Genomic DNA, 21220 nt, shown 5'->3' with positions numbered 1-21220 from the left:
CCCCCCAGTACTCCAGTGAATCAGTTAGTATATTCTTACAACAGTCACTATTAAGCACTATGGCTTATGGAACATGAAAATAAGCCACACAGTCTTTAATTGGAAAAAAAAACAAAACACTATCTCCAGTTGAGGATCTCGGAAGAGTTCCAAGGCCAAGTTCTGCTCCAGCTTTCCTACAGGATCTGGCAGACTTGTTTCCAGTCAAGAGCTTCACAGTCTGTCTTTTGTCCTTTAGAACTTTGTCTACCTCTTCAGGTCCTGCATTCACAGGGAATGCAGCTGGTCTCAGCCTGGACCTCAGGGTGTCACTGTGACTGCAGTCAGTCCTTATGACAGGTCAGCTGGTCTTCTCCTACCATATCCTTTGAGGGCCTAACATTTCAGAACAACAAACCATACAACTTGCTTCAGCATTTATGACTGTAAAAGTGACACTGAATTCAGCATGAAGACATCCTTTCAGTTACAATATTATTTCAAAAGACATCTTTATTATAAAAAGATATAGAAAATTAGAGTTCAACTTGTTTCTTCAGAATGCTAGTCACAACAGTTAAAAAAAAAAAACAACAAGGTAAACATGTTTAAGAGTATTTGTATACCAAATGTGTTTGCTATTTAGTCAAATACACAAAGAAAAGCTCAGTATCAGTGCAGTAAGGGCAGTCAGTGAACATCAGTCCATCAGGGACCAAGGAAAGAGGTCCTCATTTACCCCCCCAAACAGCAGAGTGAAGCAGGACCCTAACTGAAGGATTTCAGCCTTGCTCAGCTATTTGAGGAAAATGTACCAGCTCAAAGCAGTCATGGGATTTGTCTCTAAACATCAGATCAGCTCAGAGGCTGTACCATGCTACAATTTTCACTCCTTAAAAGCTGAGAAGTGGCTGTAAAACTGAGTTACTTGTCAATGATTCCTTTCTCCTGCTAGGATGTTTCAGCTTTCAACTAAGTTCTCAGAGTAGTATTGCCACCTTCCTTAGAGAGCTGCCTGACATTTACTGCCAAGAATTTAAAGTAGTGGCTGAGAACTGAAGTTTTATCAGCAGATTATTCACTAGCAGGGGCTCCATTCAAGAAGCAGAACAGCCATTCACCTCCAGACAGGAAGGATTATATACTCCACTGCCCACACTAAAGGTATAAAGATAGGAAGGAGAAGTTAAAAAAAAAAAAGTCAGAAAGAGCCACCAAAACCTGTATCAAGAATCAATGTAATGCATTACTTTCACTGCTATTTAATATAAGACAGACCACAATGGAAATACTGAGGATACAGACCAGGACTGGGCAGGGAGTGGACAGTAGAACCTAAGGACAGCCTCAGATCAATACATTAACTTGAGCCAAACCCACAATGTTCCAGTCTGCATTTTGAAAATGGCTGCTTGTTTTATTTAAGGAAGTGAATAAAGCCACCAAAAAAGATGCAATTCCCCACTGAACACAAGAGTGGTCCTTTATCTGTTTTACACTGCATTCTACTTTGGGCAAATGCAATCAAAGTTAGTAAGGAACATACTGAGTCAGCAAGGATCTTGGTCAGTATTTTGCCCACAGTATGCTTGTCTCACCATTAGAGAGAAAAATTAAAAGACCTATTGATTGATTAAAGAAGAAAAAAAAAAAAAGCCAGAACAGTTAGTGTTTCAACTAATTCCAGGAAAGACTGACATTGGCTGTAAAGTGCTTATTCAAGTTACTGTCTTTGGCAGTACCTCATCAAAAAAGATGATGCCAGAGACAAAGCAAGTCCCAGGCTATTCAGAAAGCCAACAAGGAGGCAAGCCACTTGTGTTCTATTAGCAGTCATCTCTGTACAAAGACCAGATGACCAGCCTGCTACAGAACCAAGCAAAAGAGGGAGAAAGTCTTGTCTCAGATCAGCTCAACTTCCTGAGCCCCAGTGTGCTCACTTACAACAGTTAATTCAGTGCAGTTTAAATTCAAGTCACTTAATTTGCTTGCAAGGTTCACTAACACTTCTCAGATGCAACTGTGTCTGCAGCCACACATTCTGTACGTATTAGAAGATGATACTTCAGTTCCTGTTAGAAGAACTCCTTCTGTGTATGACCCTTGTCTTTCATCCCTTGCAAGATAACAGACTGCTCACCTCTGAGAGCAAGTCAGGCAATATTTTGGCAGCAATTTTCACCATGAGGGAAGAATCAGTGTTGTACAGGTTGCTTTCTAAGGACTGTTTCATACTTCACATACCCGAACATCAATCTAGCTCACTACAAAACAAATACCTGTACTTGATCCCTAATATGAGATCTCCGCAGCCAGATATATGCTTGTTACAGCAGTCTGAGTGGGCCATTGAGGAATGTCACAAAACAGCATGTAGTGGACAGGACAGATAATTTTTCCTTCGAGTCGAAAAAACAGCCTCCTCTTATTACACAAGACAAGTTGGCAGTGGTAGAAGCCTGCACCACTGGCTGGTTTGCTGGTGATAACTTATCTTGCCATTCTTAGATTCTTCCTCTCTGTTCCCACCAGTTATTGAGCTGGTTACAGAAGCAGTGGAGTTCTTTCCCCAGCTGGCTGCTCTTTCTGAAAAAGCTCTTTAATCTGTAGCAGCTTGCTGTGGATCCTCTCTCTCAGGGGAGGGATATGATGGCTGGGGTCTAAGACATTTGTGCTTCTGCGCTCCCTTTCCCGTTTCCAGGTGAGGTAAGGGTGTGGTGGGAAGGGCACTTCACTTCTCTCTCGGCGAAGCTGCACAGTGACTCCACTAAGGGCTAGCATTATCCACACTGCCAGGACAATAAAGTCTAAAAGAAAAAAAAAGAAAAAACACTGATTCCCATAAAACTTGAAAGGAAGTGTGAAGTCCATGCGCACATGTTCAAGACTAAGACAGATGGAGCTTTGGGCAACCTGGTCTACTCACAGCAGAGAGGTCACAGCTAGATGACCTTTAAGGTCCTTTCCAACCCAAACCATTCTATGACTCACAAGCACAAACACTGGCAAGTTTGGAAATAGGAAGGAATGACATATTGCCTCTGCATCCTTATGGGCAGAGAGAATAATCAAGCAAAGGCAAGAACAAGCACATTCAGTCACTGTCCCTTAGACTGCCACTCTGCAAACATAGCAGTCCAACCCTGAAAAGCACCTCGGGTAAGTGCCTTGTTATGCAACATCTGCTGGAAGGTTTATGTATGAGACAGCTCAGGGTTAATTTTGGAGGACTGAAATCCACTATTAAATGGTGTTAAAATCTCACACCATACTTCTCACATTATCTTTTAAGCCCCTCCACATTTACTGTTTACGAAGGCAATGGTGCAGTTTTCAAGTAAATATTTCCAACTTTCTTTTAAAGGAAGTGTAAGAACAGCACTCACCATTTGTTTGAAAAGGCACATTGGTGTAAGCTCTGCTGAAGTAATCATTGAGGATCCTTCTGAGCAAGTCTAAGGCAATGTAAGCAAGACTTGTGTAGACATAACATGCGATAGCCAGGACCACTGAGTAAGAGCCTACTATTCCACAGGCCAGTATGTTCAGCTGAAAGGGGGAAGAAAAACAGAACTTGAGGAAACTGACCAACACATTACTCCCCCACCTTTTCAATGCAAAATTTTAATCAGTTCTACTAAAAGAATTTGGCTCCCTACACCCTGTTATCCAGGCATCCTATTCAGACAGCATAGGTAGGCCAATAAAAGTGTTACTGGTTGTTGTGTGCAAAGCTGCAAAAAGATCATTCCTTTGCTTATGGACCATTTAGTACAAGTAGCAGCGAACAGGAACTCCTTAGAGCTGACCCTGTACTGAGCTTCATGAAGCTGTGTTAGATCTTCCACACATCCCACAGGACTGCATTTTGGATAATGGTCTGAAACGTTTTTTTCCCCTCCTTCCAGGGAGGAAGAACACATTACTTACAATTCTTGGACAGCCAACGAAAAGCACTGGAATCATCAAGGCCACAGAAGAAAAGGTCACCCAGAACACAACATCATCACGAAACACCCTGTAGTCTCCTGCAAAGACACCATAATTCCACAAGTAGCTTTCTAGCATTAGTAAGACAATCATTTTTTCTCCCCCTAAGTGGTTGTAGTGGTAAGCTTTTCTCTAAAGATTCTGTACATTCAGAAATTTTAGAAATATCTGGAGTACAACATGGAAAAGGTTAGCTTTTGAGCTCAAATGCCAATTGTAACAGTGTACTGTTAGTCAGAACAGAAGGATTGTTCCAGGTTAGCACAGGTCTTAAACTGGGAAACAGACCTTGATCATCAAGCAAGTTTTTCAGTGAAGTATATACTACTCATCTGATACGATTGAAAAGCAGAGTACTTCTATCTAATAAGAAACCATTTTATTCCCTATACAGTTTTACAGTTTATAAACCTGTATCCACATAGGTTTTATTATAGGACCTGGTACAAGTGCAACTACTGCAATGTATGGCAAGAAGCTCTTCTTTCTATAGTAAGAATAATTAAGTTACTTGATTAAATGGTATTTTGCTCCCCCTGCTTTCAAAGGCCTGTCAACTAAATAGGGGACTAGCTGACTCTAATTCACTCACTATTTTACTCTTGTAAAGAGCAACCAGGGAATGCATGGATTATTACACAATTACAGACTGAATAAAACAGACAATCTTTGAAAGGAAAAACTGCCCCACCAGGAGATCTTAAGTAGGAAAGCCAGAAAGGAATGCATTTATGAGATTTAAAGGTACAGCAAAGAAAGTAGTGCAGCTGATGCCTCAATGTCCCTGAGGGATTTCAGCTCAGAAGCCTTTCTTGCTTTGCCCATTGTTCCTCTTAAGGAAATACTCCTAAAAACACCTGTGATGTTAGTTTAGCTGCAAATACAAGTTTGAGTCTTACAGTAAAGTGCTGCCACAGCATTGCACTGCAGTATGGTAAAAGGTAACAGCAAGGAGATCCTCTTAATCCATGATGCCTTTATGCCTGAAGTCTCAGAGTCAGACCACAGATTTTCTACTGTAACTTGCTCTGAATCAGAGAACAAGACAGACAGCAAATGCCTGCCTGGAGCAGAGATGGTATTAGATTACTGAAATGCAAGCCGCTTGGGTAGGAAGAATAAGTAGTTTCCTTTTCCCACCAGTGCTGATTCCCCAAGTAGCTTTAATTGCAGCACACCTGAAAGAAAGCTTCAGGGACACATCTCTAATGCTTTCAAAACCAGAAAGGAAAAAAAAGAAAAAAAAAAAAAAAAAAATCACACTAAGATACACCAGATAGGGGCATTTGTTTTAGAGCTTTGGAGTCCCTGAAATATTTAGAAGGGAAGTGTCACTCAATAGTCACTTTGCAGCAGAATATTTCAGTACATACCTAGTGGGGTAAAGAAGACCATTGATGAGAAGAGAAATCCCAGCACAAGTCCAATAATCAACATACAGAGTAGGACAGAGCCAAATCTCCACCAGCTTGCAACCAGGAGAATCCCTCCAGTAATCCCAGCTACTGCTGTCAAAATAAGACGCACTGAAAAATAAAATAGGAAATTCTAAACTAAGAACTGTGGCACCATCCTGAAAATTTCAGTTTTTACAATAACATATTCAACAGCTTTGCTTGCATGCTTGACCATTTAATTACCTAATGAAAGCCTTCTGAAAACTTTCTGAAAAAAGCCCATATTTGTGCTTCATGTATTTCACCAACTTCACTCAGTAACTGAGAGTATGCTACTGAAATAGTGACATAGGATTGTAATGAAGGTGTTGCTATTATGTACAAGAGTACCTTGAGATCTCAGAGAAGTTATGTGACAACAGATATTGCAATTTCAGAAAAGCACCTATATGAGATAGAATGTAATAAAGACAAAAGAACCAATTCTTGCCAGTCCAACAGACAGGTTGCAACTCCTTATTCCATTTTGCATTTAGAATCTGCACTGATCTGAAATTGAGGTCTATCCATTACAGAAGAGACAGGAAGGAAGTAGATTGCAAATTCTAGACAGTTTCTAAATCTACACCTCCTATTTATCTACGTTGGATAAATATGCATATTTGTCTTTCATAGTTGCAGCTATTAGTTTCCACTTTATTGTTTGAGGTTGAAAACAATAACTACTCTGTCGTGTATTCAGCTGTTAGGGTAATCAGAGCTCAGGTCAAGTACTCACATACTATACTTCTTTGTTTTTAATCTTTCCCAAGGCTAGCCAGCTGCAAGCACAACTTAAGAGATACAGAGCAATAATGTTTTGGGAAGAGGACAGGATATCCTCACATCTACTCACCATCATAACCAAGGCCAGTTACCCTAGTGATGAATACAAAGAAAAAGAATCCTGTGATTATGAATCCCATGAAGAATAAGTCTAGAGATAAGAGAAAAGGGATTAATATGATATCATATCATGTGATACTAAGTCTACTTCAGTACATGTTCAGGTCCCTCTGTTTTACAACTAGGAAGGGAGATCTCAGCTCATTAGCTGTTAAGCACAAGGAGACAGCCAACACTTTGTTCTGGAAAGGACAGTTCCAAAGTACTTCAAATAAGCTAACAACTACACACTTATACTTATGCCCCCCAGCATGCACTCTGGTTCTGGGTTCCTGTTCTTGGAATACCAGAAACTTCTTGCTTTGAGCTCAGCAGATCTGACCCTGTTAAAGCAAAGCTGTGGGATCTAATTGACATGTAATTGCTATTAGGTGATTCTTAGCAAGTCGCAGCAAATTACACTTACAAAATTCCAATGAGAGTTATGAGAAGAAAAACCACTCTATACCTGTTCTCCAGAATCTGTGTCCAAAAAAGCAAATGAAGAGACCAAGAACAGCAAGAGCAGTGAAGAATATTTTGGTAGAGAGTTTGCCTACAAGGAGAAAGAAAGGGTTACTAGAGCATTCTCTTCTACTAGTCCCAACAGTAATTCTAACAAAGACAGGCTGTTATCACTTAGTCTGCCAACAACATAATTGCTGCTCCTTCAGGCTCACAATGAGAAGGAATCTGCAGCATCTAACCTAACAAATATCTTTAGGAACTGCAACAGAATATTTAAGTAGCTCCGGTCTAAGCTGCAGTCAAAAGCTTCCACTTACTCAAGAGACTGACATTTCCATAACCATTAGTCAGGCAGCCATAACTTGCTGTTTGCTGTATCAGTACTACAGCGTTATCTGAAAATTCTTTACTCAGCTTTAAAATAGTCCGTACTATAGCAGTTAGTCTTTATCTTTGCAGCCTTTATCTTTATCTACAATAAATATACTTTTCACGCAACAGAAAGGACCATTGCCACCCCAGTACAGCTCGCCTGTGTGTCCTAGAAATAATTCTTACTAATATTTAGGCTACATTTCTCTAGTTTTCTGAATTAGAAGAAAGGTTTTTATGACCAGATGTCTCTTATGAGGTCATAAGACATTGAATTTGACGAGTCACCCGAGTAACGATTAAGCAAATGAGGACAAATCTTGCTTTATGAACCATATTCTATCCATTATTTTTGTTCCTTCAGTTTGCTCTTCTTGCACTCAAATTTATAATTACATAACCTCATAGAAAGTAGTATGATTTTGTAATCAGATTTCTACTGCTGGCATTACATTCATGACTGTTTTTAGATGACTATCTGATTTCAAAATACTGGAAAGTTACTGATTGCTATTAGCACCAGCACAATTCAAGAATTAAGAGCTGGACTCTAATCCAGACCATGTTTTATCAGCTTAGTTTCACATACATCACCCACAAAGTAATTTAAATCTATGTATCCAGTTCAAATGGAAAAAACTGGAGGGAGACCATTAATTACTAATAGCTCTTCATAGACTAATTCTTATAATTTTAGAATTTCTACTCAAGAAGTAGATTCAAAGTAACAAAAATATATATCAAGTATATATCTACACATGTAAAAAGTTCTCAAACAAAAAAAAACACCCCACCACTCTGTACACTGGAGCACAAGCTTGAATTGTACTCCAAGGCCCAACTTACTAAGAGAAGAGCAGTTATCTACTAGGTCAGCAAAGCTGCAGGCATATGTGTGCACAGGTATGTATGCAGCAGAAGTATTCCAAAGAGGATCCCATACTATGACATTGTAGATCACACCTTGCCCAGGGAGTGAGGAAAAGTATACATCTGTCTTATCATCACTTGTCACTGTAAGCATCTGGAACAGTAAAGAATATTTTTAATTGCAGAGACCTGCTTGTCACTATTTCTAACGCCATGGCAATGTACACAGCTAAAGCAATACTCAGCAGCTTAAGGAAGACCAGCAAGAACTGGAGTTCTGCTATTCTGAACCCTCTCTGTATTACTAACTGAAATGTTAAAGTCTCACAGGATTGACTCCACTTCCCTAAACATAAAGCAGTGCTTTCTGACAGCACATTAGGTTTTTATACCCATCCTTTGTTCCTCCCTGTTCGAGGGCATAGTCCAGTTTTTTTTCCTATCAGTCTTCTAGCTGCTCTCTGAAGCAGGGAGGCTGCCATTCTACTCCCTAGCAAGGCCAGATAGGTCACGGCCACTGACATTCTCACCCTCCGTCCCTTCCAATCTCTTTGCTGGGAGTAGGTAAACATGCCAGAATTGTTTGCTCTACCATATCTGCTCTCTTCATGACACTCCAAACTGGGGTCAGTTTCTAGTCCAGTTCAACTCAAGGAAGAGAAGAACAGGGAAGAAAAAAAAATTTCACACAGTGCACTGCCAAGTGTCTCATAGACTGACGCTTCACACTTACTTTAACACCATTAGCTTTGATACTTTGCACCTCAGACATCTTGCGTATGTGGCTCATGAGCACCATCTCAGAAAGATTGTTCTCTGGTAAGAAATACTGGTAGACATCATAGCGCAGCCGCCATCTGGAGTTCTGACCAGTCCCTGAATCACAGGATGGTGGGTTTGCCCCTCTGTAATTAAAGAGAGGTCAGCAACATGCTTGGCACAAAGCCCTCATATGCATAGTCTCTCCCACAGGATGCAACTTCCCTTTCTTACAGTAACTTTTCCCCCTTTCTTTTCCTCACTTACTTCTTAGATTACTAGTTGCAGCAAACAATATTTCTACCAGCAGTTAGATGTCCAACCTTTCCATTAAACCTTGTATTATCACCCTACTCAAATACAGGGAAACACCAATATAGGGTCTAGTCAGAGCACTGAAGCCCCCATTCATTTTTAATTATTTTTTAACTACACACCTCATATATCCCAAGTTTGCAGGGGCAAACTTGATGTGTACTTCAACCAGTGTGTAGTCTAGATAAATGTTGGGATCCACTTCCAAGTCAAATTCTAGATTGCAGCCTCCAGGTATAGGATCTGGAAAACAAAACAAAAAAATGGCTGTAGTAGTTCTTACTTCTTTCTTACACAGTAAGAAAAAAAGTTTACGACCTCAGCAATGCATGCACTTGCAGGCACAATCTGATGCTGAGCACCCAACACTGTTAGGCTCTAGTCCTGCAGACAATACAAGTAATGTCACTGCAGTCACTAAAAGAAATCCTAGTGCACATGCACAGCGTTTTTCTACTCAGAGGCTGAAGTCCTGACAAGACCACACAATATATCTTACACACAAATCATAATTCAGTAATAAAAACAAGCTTTGGCTGCCCCAAAGGGCTCGTGACATCTCCACCATCTGCTTGTACCAGGCAAGATCACCACTTCTGAAAAAGCAACACTTCATTCCACAATTTGCTAATAGTAAGCAGAGATGGTGCCCCTTAACCACAAAAAAGGGCAACATACCTTTCTCCATATAGGGAATAGAGATAGCTGTGCTTAGCACCTGGTTAGCATCCAGAGATCGAAGGTACCATGTACACACAGTCTGTTGAGGTCGAAGGATAGAAACGAGTCCTCTGTCTACTCCAGTTCCTGAGCTGTTTGTAGATGGATTCTAGACAGAAACACGTTATATAAACAAGCAATTAATCGTGATCATGTTTTACCACAGCTAGACATATTGCACAGGAGTCACATTCCTGCCACAGACCTGCAGGGCACACATTCAGTGCCAGTTGCCACAGATGAGGCATTCAGCTAGCTAGCAATAGCTCAGAGCTGGGGGGAAAAAAAGAAGAAAAAAAAAAAGGGTAGCCTTCAACACCACATATTGGCCTGTTCAGGCTCAAAAGAAAGGAAACCTGAAAGTCTGAGACTAGTGAAGAGGTAACACCAAAAACAAATCACAGATATTTCCAGCTAGCTAAGTCTACAAGTGTACAGATACGGAATGATTACAAAAGGTATAAAGAGATTAGAATATCTCTTACAAAAAGGTGTAAAGGAACTGATGAGCATCCTGAAAACAAGAGTGCCAAAACACCTCACTAGCTCTACCAAAATGGAGTCTACTTTATAACTGCTGCTTAAACACAAGCCACGCCAGAAAACCACTGATCTAATCCTCAATGTCACCACTCCTTTCAGAACCAAGAGCTTTGATGTAAGATCAGATAGCAACAACTGCATCACACATGGCTGGAACAGCCAAGATTTGACATGTAGTCAAATCTTCTTCAGCAAATGCCTTTTGTCCAAGACCACAAGTGCTATCCAAGGCAACACTGTAATGAGGCACTTTACACCTGGCAGGCTCAATTTCATACCTTCAGAGGCAGGCCAGCCCTACAAGCAGTACAACCATATTCGTGTGGCACTACTCTTGGCCTGGTAAACCCCATGCATGCAAGTATGGTCTGAACTGACACAGCAGAAAGCTCTACGGCTGGTAATCAATGACAGAATAAGCATAGAAGTAATGCCTCCACTCTGGAATCCTGGGTATTTAAACTGTACAAAGATGACTGAGCTGGGTGACTTGTCTTACAGGTTATTCACCTTCTAAGCTTCCCAGCATAGTCCTTGGCACACAATATATTCTCATTTGAAATACACTAATGGATTACAGGAACTGGATGGCTGCTGTCATGCTGCCACCTACTACCTCCAGCTTAGTTTACATTCTGCTCAAATATCACTAATTGCCTCAGAGTACCATAAAAATCAGTACTTTATATTACATCTCAGTAATGATAGAGCAAAAATGAGGCTAGCATATAGCAGTAAGAATATTTGTATTGCCAGCTAGGTGTAGCAGCTTTCACTGGAGTACTGTGAAAGAATTTCTCCATATGTCACTAAACAAAAAAAAAAAGTCAGCTCCAGAGAAGCAGTTGGGATAATGAGACACCATACCTACAGTAATTATACATAAACAACGTGAACTGTAGACAGCTAAAAATCAAGAAGTGATCATGCTTGCATAACAAGGCATCTGGAGACTGTCATGAACCTGTTTTTAACGAGACACATTGATGGACAGTGGTCAGCAGCCACATATCAAAAGCACCACTCTCATCAAGAGCAAAGAACACTGAAAAAAAGTTAAAGCCAGTTCCAAAATTCCTTTGCTATTCAGTCCTCTAAAATAGCCATCATGACACAAGAATATGAGAAAGTATTACTCTAGTTTCAGAAATCCTAAAAACACATTAACTGCATGGCTCTTAAGTAGTACTTACATAGCCTAAATTCTGTATCCTACATGTAGGATGCCAGCTCCTACTTCCTTCCCCTCTAGGGAAAGAAAAGTAGTACTCAAGAACATAAATGACACTCTTCCCATACCTTATCAAAAGATATCACCACATCACTTTGCTGTGCATGTACTTGAAAAATGATGACTGTCACATTGCTTGCAATGTTCCTGATGACTGCTTCCACCGGACTGGTCTGATTAAGTAGCACATTTCTGAATTTTCCCAAGGAGAGCTCAAGAAGACCTGCAATCCAAAAAAAGGAAAATCACTTGGTTTTTCATTCGCATGGGAAGCAGTTATTGAGGGACTGGGAGCAGGGCTGGGCCAATATTTGTCTGCTGAGAAAACAACAAGATATTTTATGCTACTTTCACTCAATAAGCTCAGGCTCCAGAGGTTGCAATACGCAAAGTTATGCCTACAAGAAGAGATACAAGCTGGGAAAACTACCATGCAGTCTGGCTTTCACCTAAACATATGGGACATCACAGAATCGCAGGGGTTGGAAGGGACCTCAAGAGATCGAGTCCAATCCCCCTGCTAAAGCAGGTACCCTACAATAGGTCACATAAGTAGGCACCCAGATGGGTTTTCAATATCTCCACAGAAGGAGACTCCACAACCTCTCTGGACATTACTTCCTGCCAAGCTCAGTCCATCTCCTGTACAGCTGAGTTCATCAGCAACAAACACCAGCTACAGATAACCAACCAGTGCAACCAAGGGCAAGTACCCTTCAGTAAGTGATACTTGTTTTTCTGCAGATAGAAGAGAATAAGCTCATATTAGCCAGCCAACAAGCACAAAATCTGCTAGACTTCTTAGGCAAATTTCCCAGTGATGGGAATTGCATCAAGGTCTACAACAGCAAACTTGCTGTTTACATACCTATACTTAACCATCTTCATTATTTCACACGGAATTTGCTCACAAACTGTTCTTAATAATTAGGACTTCTGTTCCTAATTTCTGTATCTAGTTTCAATACAATCAATACTGTTTTTTCCTAGGATGAACACAGCTCTATCATCTGCTGTCACGTCAATTTAAATAGAAACACATGACCCAGGGGATAAGATCCTCTGAGAATCAGCTATGACTTGTTCAAATCCTACAAGAAAGCCTAGTTTCTCCTCGAGCTGTGCTCTTGGGAAGCACAAAAATCTCAGGAGAGGGAAGAGAAGCAGATGTATGGAAGCCATGAGATTCTCTTCTATCAAAAAGTAGAGACTGTAGGCTTGTAGTTTGAACAATGCCTTTGAGCATTGCACTATGATACTTCCTAAGAATTCCCCTGCGTGGGCACAAACACAAATTCAGCTGACCTAAAACTTACCAAGCTTAAAAGCAGTACACTACTTCTGCAAAGTTGCCTCTCCTAGTAGGAAGCTTGATACTGTCATGTTACTCTGTGCTTTTATTGGAGAACAATCATCCCATTCACACTCAATGGGTCAGGTGTTTCCCTTTCTAGAACAAGAGTCTTCTCATTCTAAACTACATACATAGAACTCTGTACCCCTTTTAGTTCTTTCCTGTCACTCTTCATTACCTGCCCTATTTGGCAGGTTTCTTGGCCTTCTGATATGCAAAAAGAGATGACCTACCCTCATGCATCTTCCATTCTTCTCACAGAAGAGGAAAAGCAGGAAAAATAACTCATTTCATCTTACTAGCTTCAATCCTCACTTCAGTCCTATGCTCACCCCAAAAGTTTGATGATTACCAAAACCAGATCACCAACAAACCCCTTGCTGAAATACAGAGATCACAAATCATCCAGGAGAAAGACTGCTTTGACAACTTGAAACAAATCTTTAGTTTGCGTTAAAGTTTTCAAGCATTTTGAGTAATTTTCAATTTCTGAGAGTCCCTTGCACAGCATTCCTATACTTGTCCCTTCCACAAAAATCTGTTCTTCTAAGACTTGAAGTTATACCAGAAATGCAATTACATATGAATGCTAGAGAAAAGTATTGTATTGAACACAACGCAGACTTTTTATGCACTCAAACCTGCAGTGGCAGTATGGAACAGAGGAAGGTTTCCCTGAACTTTAAAAGTGGCTTCCTGAACAGCAGGATGTTCAACGTCACAATGTTACTTTAAGAAAAAAACTGAAATCATGTACACCTTCTCTGTACTCTACAAGAAGGGGAAAAACAGCTTTGCTCTCAAATGCTCTTGTTTTCTCACCTCCGCTCTGTTCTTACACTTTGAGGCTTCTGCATATATAAGGTCAGACTTGTCTGCAAAGCATAAGCCAGTACTTGAACAAGATCATGAGACTCTAAATGTCAGAGGCACTCTCTCAAATTTAATCAGTGTGGTAAACTAAGGCATGGTGTTCTGCATTACATTGCTCTTTGCATAACTGCTCCTAGACAGTGCATGTGACATATTTTAAGCTAAAGTCTGTACAGAAGAGCATAGATGCAGAGTTAAGAACAAGAATGACTACATCCATGAGGCTAGTGTTTTTCAGATGGTTGTCTACAGGCTCCTTGAACTGCACGTCTAGTCAGGCTGGAAAGATTACTAAGGAGAGTTTGCAAGCACTGCAGAGAAGCAGAACCTTTTAAGTCATTTGTAGGAAGAAAAATTGCTACACTGCCAAGCTACAATGCCTAAAACATTCCTGCTTTCTCCATTGCCATCATTTGATGAAGACATTGGTGGCGCTCCTAAGCGGACAGGAACATGGCAAGCAAGACAGACCAATCTACTCACAATTCAGCAGACCCATCAATATCATGTTTTTAGACAGCCATTAAATTGCCTGAACTCAGTGTAATTTGTAATGGAGCTCAGCATTGCCGAAGTATCTTGGCCACAGTATATAGGCTTCTTTTGGCAACCTTGATCTCACATAGCACAGCACACCAAACAGGACTACCACAATCACATAATCACAGAAGCAAAGTAGTTCACCAACAAGACCCAGGTTTCCCAAAAAGAACCCAGCTTCTTTTCCTCCCCTCCCTTGCTTTCGTTTTTTCAAACAGTGAAGATCAGAAAATGCCTGGAAAATACCAAGCTACATCCTCCTCTCTACAGGAGGAAGAAGAAATCTCAAGGTACTGTACATCAGAACCATTTTAGATAAGATATGAGAGAGGAATCCTCAACACTACAGAAGTTGTCAAATGAAAACATGTAGGAAGCCAGCATTCTTGAAAGTGAGAAGGAGTAAAGCAAAGTTGGAGAGCTTCGAGTGCATTATTCAGTATATAGTACCACCAGGAGCAGAGATAGAAAAAATCTGCTCTGCCATCCCACACTGCATTTCTTCTCCCACATAAAAAGCGAAGCCAGCACAGACAGCAAAGGAACTCAGCCTCCCAGAGCTCGGTACAAATGCCAACTCCTAACTAAGAATTGAGGTACCCAGCTCTCAGAGCCTCAGCAATTATTATCCTTCCCCTAAGATCTGCAGTCTCTCCAACAAGCAACAGCCAACTTGAATAGTTTCTATTTTGCTGATTCAGCAGCAAGCCCTCAGTTCATGTAGTATTTCAGCCACACTTCTGACCCCAACTGCCATAGCTAAGACACTTCATCCCCCACTGCCACAGCTAAAGACATAAGGTTCCTGGTTACACTGTATGATTCAATTCCAATTAAGAAACCATCACTGCATATACAGAAACATCCTTTACACCTACACAGTTGTGCTCAATCAGTATACTTGTCTCTAAGAGAAAAATGAATTTCAGTGCCAACCAGTTCACAGATATACTAAGTTACCTTGTATGAGTTTTTAGAGGCAAGAAGAGCCCTTCAGTGCAGGAAGAACATCAAGAGTAAGATGTAGACATTTTTGAGCAGAGAAAACTGAGCACACTATTGTCTTCATTAAACTATCATGTCATATCAGACCTTTTATGGCCATACATACATGGATGCACATCAGAATCCTCAGTCTTCCCACACTAGTACAAACCCAAATAAAGGCACTCCCATCAAAAACAACATGGAGATTTATGAAAGATCCTAAACTTTAAACTCATGTGATTGAGATTCAGTGCATGGTTTGATGTTCAATGCAGACAGTACCACAGCTGCAGCATTCCTATCCCAGAAGACTATACTGTCCACCAAGTTGTAGAATTAATTAGGTCTTCCACAGCCTGAAAAAGGACAGTGAAAAGTACTTGTGTCACCTGCTCACATTTACTAATCCACTGATTTACAGCCGAAATATGCAAGCTCCGGCTTCAAGTACATTGCTGGTACTGTTGATTAGGATATCACTTGCACCTCATGGCAAGGCACAAGAAGGCGGCTTTATTACCCAGAGGTGCAAGTAAACAGCTGCCTAATACATTCAGAGATCAGAGTAGCCTTGTGGGAACTTCAGTCTGTCTCTGCATAGACTAAACAGCTACAGACTAAGTAGATCCAGATAAGCTGGAGGGGAACAATCATTCAACTGCTTTGTATTTTGCATGATTTTAGCACAGCTGTATCTCAACTGAATGATGGTCTTGATCCACCTAAAACTTTACCATAGGGCCCTGCACAAACCTAATTACACTACAAACTCACTTTTGTTTTTGCATTACTGAAAAAACAGGTTTGGAATTAGCAAACGAGGCAACACTCCTATTTCAGGAAGGTGGAACTCCTTAAATGTTTTAAACGTAATGCCTATTGCTTCTTAAGTATAAAAGCTAAGTTTAAAAAGCTGCAGCCCATCAGAACCCCAGAAAGGCAATACAGCCTATCACAGACAGATTTGCACTTTAAAAAGGAAGTGGGATCTTTCAGTACTAGGAGACAGCAGGAATCATCCCTGCAAACCTGGACTGAATAGCCACAGGACAAATTAAAATCAGTGAACCATTAAGTAGGTGTCCTCGTTTAAATGGCCTAATAATCTGCTAGGTCTTGGAACACAAATTACAAAGCTCATTAACTTTTCATGAGGAAAATGGTGTTCTTCCCTTCCCACTCCTAGTTCTGCAAGGAGATACAGCAACAGGCTCCTTCAAAACAAAGCAGCTGTTGTCTCACTTCAATCCCGTTTTTATACATACAGTTAGAAAACAAGCGAAAAACCCACAACACCATTTTAAATCGAGTCTGGGAGACATATTGCTTATCTGAGACGTCATTCTCAAACCTACTCGATGCTATCAAGCACCAAGTTTCCTGTGCCCGCACCAAGCATCTTAAGATATAGGCATGATATAGGGAAGGAAGGCTTGCACACTTGGGAGTGATTCCAAATAGCGTCCTGAAGCGCTGCAACATACCCCAAGGGCAGATATCTCCTTTTGGAGAATTAAGCTTCATTAGACGCTAGTTTAAAAGTAAAGAAAATCTGAAAGAGGCTTAATATCAGCCCTACTATCAGAGGCTGCTTGCTTATCTCTGAGGAAACTTCTCACGAGCAGGAAAAGCGTTAACAAGTAAAGCATCTGTTAAGTCTTCACAAGATACAATCATTACAGAGCGCTGATCTCCGGAGGCCCTCTTTAGTCCCAGACACAAGTGAATTACAAAAAGAAGGCCACGCTCAACATAGTCACATTACATCAGCACGGCCAACAACTCATTTCTGGACCCGAATTCCAAGCTCTCAGGGCTGTCCCTGGGTCCTTGATTTTAAAGGGACGGTTTGTGAAAAGCCAGAACCTATCGTAAGAAGCAATTAACCCTTTTCCCTTTCTTACGTAGTCCTTACACTCCCTTCTTTTATATCTCCACACCAAACCCATCAGCCCGCACCACATCCCCGCAACAGCACGGGCGTAGTCAAGCAGAGCCTCGCAGGGGGTAAAACAACAGCGCTATAAAGCTAGGTAATGAGCTGTAAAGCCGGCCTTGCGCTAAGGAAACACCGCAGGAAGGCTGCGGGATACGCACCTGCCCACACCGCCCGTTACAACCCGCAGCCCCACGACACCGCACTCACCTGAGGCGCCGCCATCGCGCAGCGCCCCGAGGTACCCCCAGGAGCAGCACAACGCCGGGAGGGAACCGCATGGCGCTGCAGAGAGAAGGGAAAGCAGCTGAGAGAGAAGACCGAGACGCAAAGAGAAGCAGGGCGGAGCCTGCGGGGCGGAGTAACACCCTGAGGCTACGCAGGTCCCGCCCAGCCGGTTCCCTCCCGCACCCACCCACCCACCAAGGGGCTGCGGGTAACGGTGATGGCCGCTCCTTCAGAGCCCTTTATCCGCCTCCGCAGGTTGCGGGGGCAGAGCTGGGGGAGGTCTCCAGGCTGAGCTGCGTGAGCATCGAGCTAATTTTCGTTTACTTCTTTAATGGCGCTGCCGTTTTGTTCTCACGCTGGGAGCCCCGGCGGTGCTTCTGGCTGCCGAGGTGATTCACGACCGTGTGACGAGAGGCAAATTAAACGCCTCTTTTTGGAACGGTGGTGGTGGCTGTTTTCAGCTTTTGGGAGCTTAAAGGCGGTCTTGTTGCTATTTCAGCCCCGTTCGTGAATTTGCGTCGTAACCTCGGCTTTGCGCCGTCACCCGTTTTACTGGCTTTTTCTAGGCAGCTTGCTCTGATCCGGCTTCCAGATAAAACGCAGAAGGAAGTCGTCGGTCTGCCGCAAGAGCACAGCGCTTCACACCGCAGTTGTTCCAAATGAAGACCGCAGTTATTCCATATGAGCAGCTGCTCGCTCTTCTCCCTGCTTTGGTGCAGAGCTGCCTTTCTCAGCCAGGACATTTAGCTCGCTGATGGTGTTTTTGTTCAGCTCAACAGCGATCCTCTAAGACAGTCTGTACGAGGGTTGTAAACCCTTAAACGTGTTGCTCATAGCCAGTGTCACAGCCGACCTCTCCCAGCGAGACCCCCCCGCCTTTCGTTCACAGCCCGGCACTCAACCAGCTTGTGAAAGTCCGAGCAAGGATACGCATTTCTGAAAGAAATAAGTATTCCTGTACCGCGTGTTGCGGCACTTTCCTCCCTTTCATCTCAGTACCTGCCTCTGCGAGCTTCCCGGCGTGTGGCGGTACCCCGCCGGCCCCGGCAGAACTGCTCACGCGCGCCGGTGGCAGCAAAGCAAGACGCTTCGCATGGCTCCTGCCCTGGGCTGTGCAGCCTCCCAGCCGGCAGGGGGCGCGCGTTGCCCGGCCCACCGGAAAGAGGTCCCACCCCATCCACCGGAAGGAGGTGCACGCCCCACCCTTCCTACCGGAAGGAGGCCCCGCCCCGCCCGGCTCAGTCATGGCGGACCGGCTCACGCAACTGCAGGATGCGGTGAACTCGGTGAGGCGGCCGCTGCCTTTTCTTTCGGCAGCTGTTCTTCTTCCCACCAGGGAGGGATCTTGTTTTGAGCTGGTTCTTTTCTTGCCCTCTCGCTCTGGGCTGTGAGTCGCTTCCCCCCCTCAACTCAGTGGCCACTCAGGGTGCGATCCCAGCCAAGGGACCGTTGCCGCTGCTCGTAGGTAGCTGTGGGGTCTGCGCGCACCTCTCGTGGGTGGGGGGACAAAATAAAGTGGAAATGGCTTTAGAGATTTGATAAACGAAGTCTCGTTGCACCCTGCAGCTCGCTGACCAGTTCTGTAACGCCATCGGTGTGCTGCAGCAGTGCGGCCCCCCAGCTTCCTTCAGCAACATTCAGACAGCAATCAACAAAGATCAGCCGGCTAATCCCACAGAAGGCAAGTCGCTCGGGTTCCCTCGTGGCACACTGTCATTCAAATATTGTGTGTTATTTCATGCTGACCAAGCAGTTCTGCCAGTAACTGTCAGTGAAGTCACAAATTGATGTCGGGCTGCACATGCTTATGAGGTTGTGATCTTGGCAACATCATTTTGAGTTGTATCTAAGCATTGAAATGTATTTCTTGTGATGGTTTATTTGCACAGATACAGTAGCCCTTTGGATAAAAAATTGTGTAAGAGGACTGCTGTGGGAGGTTGTTAGTGAGCTTCCCACTACTTTTTTAATTTTTGAATGCGAGCAAGTGTTTGTTTTATGGAATCATATATTAGTTTAAAGCTCTCAGTCTTACTGGTTTTTAAGTATGTTTCTCTGCATGTATTGATTGCTTATGTAATTAATTAAGGAATCTTGTGTCATTTCTAAAACTCTGAATGTAATGAGTTCACTAAAATCATACAACCAAGGTCGTAATGTTAATGGGACATTACAAAGCAACCAGTTGAATGTCTTTGGATATTTAAATTATTAACAAGAAAGTCTTAAAACTCAGTGTGGAGGGCAGTGACTTACACATCAGAGTGAAGTGAGTGACACAGAGAAGGCTTTAAATGGATATATTGGGATATTTTAGCAGTAGAAACAAAATTGATTCAAATTGAATGATACAATTCCACATAGAAAATTTTTGTTTCTGGCTTTTAGAGCCAGATTGCTAAAAATTGATGTAGTTCTTTCAGTGATCTGGTAGCTAAACTAACATTTACAAATCTTCACTGCTGTTCCATGTCTCGGTGACAACTTAACTTTTCCTGTGGGTGAATAGTTATCCTTCTTTAAAACAAACCAACCTTACATTCTTTCATTCACTAATGGCCTATTACGTAATTTAAATAATCTGTCTATTTGAGTTACAGTCTTTACCTTGTTTCTGGTGTTAATTATTTGTCCAGTGGCAGGTCTCAAGACAAGGACCATAAGTTTAAATGAGTTCCTAACTATGAGGGCTGCTCTGAAAGTAATGCTTTTCTATTATATTGATCTACAGCAACAGATGTTGGTAGAATAGAGGCTCAACCTTCCCACCAACGTTCCATTACATTTTGTTGCTGTATGAAGGGTGGGAGCAGAGGGACAGTCTGACAAAATGGTATCTGATGTGGAAGTGTGTATGAAGCAAAGATTTGTTGTTGAATCCTTCCATATGGAAGAAAAAAATGACACCCGTTGACATTTATTAGCGCTTGAATGTTTTTGGAGGCCAAACAGTAGATGTTATCACAGTGAGGTGGTGGGTGGTGTGTTTCAGCAGTGGTGACAGTGCTGTGAAAAACAAACCACATTCTGGATGGCCACGCAGATTTTACAAGATGGCCTGCAGGCTTTTCACTAGCGAAAATGCATAGCTGATGATGGTGACTGTGTTGAAAAACACTGTTTTGTAGATGAGAATATGCTCTATTAAAAAGTGTTACTGTGCTCTTTATAGCTGTTGTAGTTTCTGAGCAAATAAATAGGAAGCATTACTTTCAGAGCAAACTACTTATTTCCAATTCTTATTATAGTAACTAGGATACTAAATACTCTTAGTAATTTCTTAACAGGCTAACCATGATGGAGTTCTAGCTATTTTCTCATTTATACAAAGCCTAACCCTTTGTATAACGAGTTATCCTGTTTAATCTGCAATTGGAATCAACCATCATCTTCTAATAGGGTCCCTTTCTTATCAGTTGCAATACTGTTGTTTCCGTCATATAGGAGAAACTGTAACATATATATATATTTGAGATCTTCAGAATTTTCCATGCCATAAATGCAGAACTGTGCTTATTTCTAGCAATGCATTGAGTAAGCTGACTTTTTTTTAATTCTTTCAAAGAATATGCCCAACTGTTTGCAGCATTGATTGCACGAACTGCAAAAGATATTGATGTTCTAATAGATTCCCTGCCTAGTGAAGAATCAACAGCAGCTTTGCAGGTAAGAGTACTCTTAAAATACCTGAGTGTATTTTAGGTAGACAAGCTTCCTTTTTCTTTTTTTCTTTT

General features: G+C 42.0%; 2 protein-coding genes across 2 annotated transcripts in view; one reads left to right on the top strand and one right to left on the bottom strand.

Annotated features, from left to right (window-relative positions):
- Nucleotides 1-474: 474 nt before the first annotated feature.
- On the bottom strand, nt 475-18758 carry TM7SF3 (transmembrane 7 superfamily member 3). The gene is made up of 13 exons (XM_010715613.3): nt 18486-18758; nt 17469-17543; nt 11637-11791; nt 9753-9903; nt 9197-9317; nt 8734-8905; nt 7977-8154; nt 6760-6846; nt 6262-6342; nt 5343-5495; nt 3910-4007; nt 3366-3528; nt 475-2786 (listed from the first exon to the last, which is right to left on the bottom strand). Exons 1-13 carry the CDS (start codon nt 18730-18732, stop codon nt 2524-2526), a joined length of 1944 nt encoding a protein of 647 aa, XP_010713915.2. The 5' UTR covers nt 18733-18758; the 3' UTR covers nt 475-2523.
- The window catches only part of MED21 (mediator complex subunit 21), a 7551-nt gene continuing 5018 nt past the window's right edge, over nt 18688-21220 (top strand). Inside the window, exons 1-3 of the mRNA XM_003202513.4 lie at nt 18688-18772; nt 19053-19167; nt 21052-21152. Of these exons, the coding sequence (XP_003202561.1) occupies nt 18731-18772; nt 19053-19167; nt 21052-21152 (258 nt within the window). The 5' untranslated portion in view covers nt 18688-18730. The remainder of the gene's footprint in view (nt 18773-19052; nt 19168-21051; nt 21153-21220) is intronic.

The sequence above is a fragment of the Meleagris gallopavo genome, chromosome 1, assembly GCF_000146605.3.
Source record: "Meleagris gallopavo isolate NT-WF06-2002-E0010 breed Aviagen turkey brand Nicholas breeding stock chromosome 1, Turkey_5.1, whole genome shotgun sequence".
Classification (NCBI taxonomy): domain Eukaryota; kingdom Metazoa; phylum Chordata; class Aves; order Galliformes; family Phasianidae; genus Meleagris; species Meleagris gallopavo.
Note: the sequence above shows the minus strand (reverse complement) of the source record. Positions and strands in the feature narration are given on the sequence as shown.

What these genes read in the sequence shown, in the direction of transcription:
- TM7SF3 (XM_010715613.3), bottom strand. Translation starts at nt 18,732, where the DNA reads ATGACTGAGCCGGGCGGGGCGGGGCCTCCTTCCGGTAGGAAGGGTGGG. An exon ending in TGGTGATATCTTTTGATAAG is followed by an intron (nt 9,904 to 11,636) that starts GTATGGGAAGAG and finishes GTTTCTGTCTAG; the next exon opens with AATCCATCTACAAACAGCTC. An exon ending in GCAAACTTGGGATATATGAG is followed by an intron (nt 8,906 to 9,196) that starts GTGTGTAGTTAA and finishes CTTTAATTACAG; the next exon opens with AGGGGCAAACCCACCATCCT.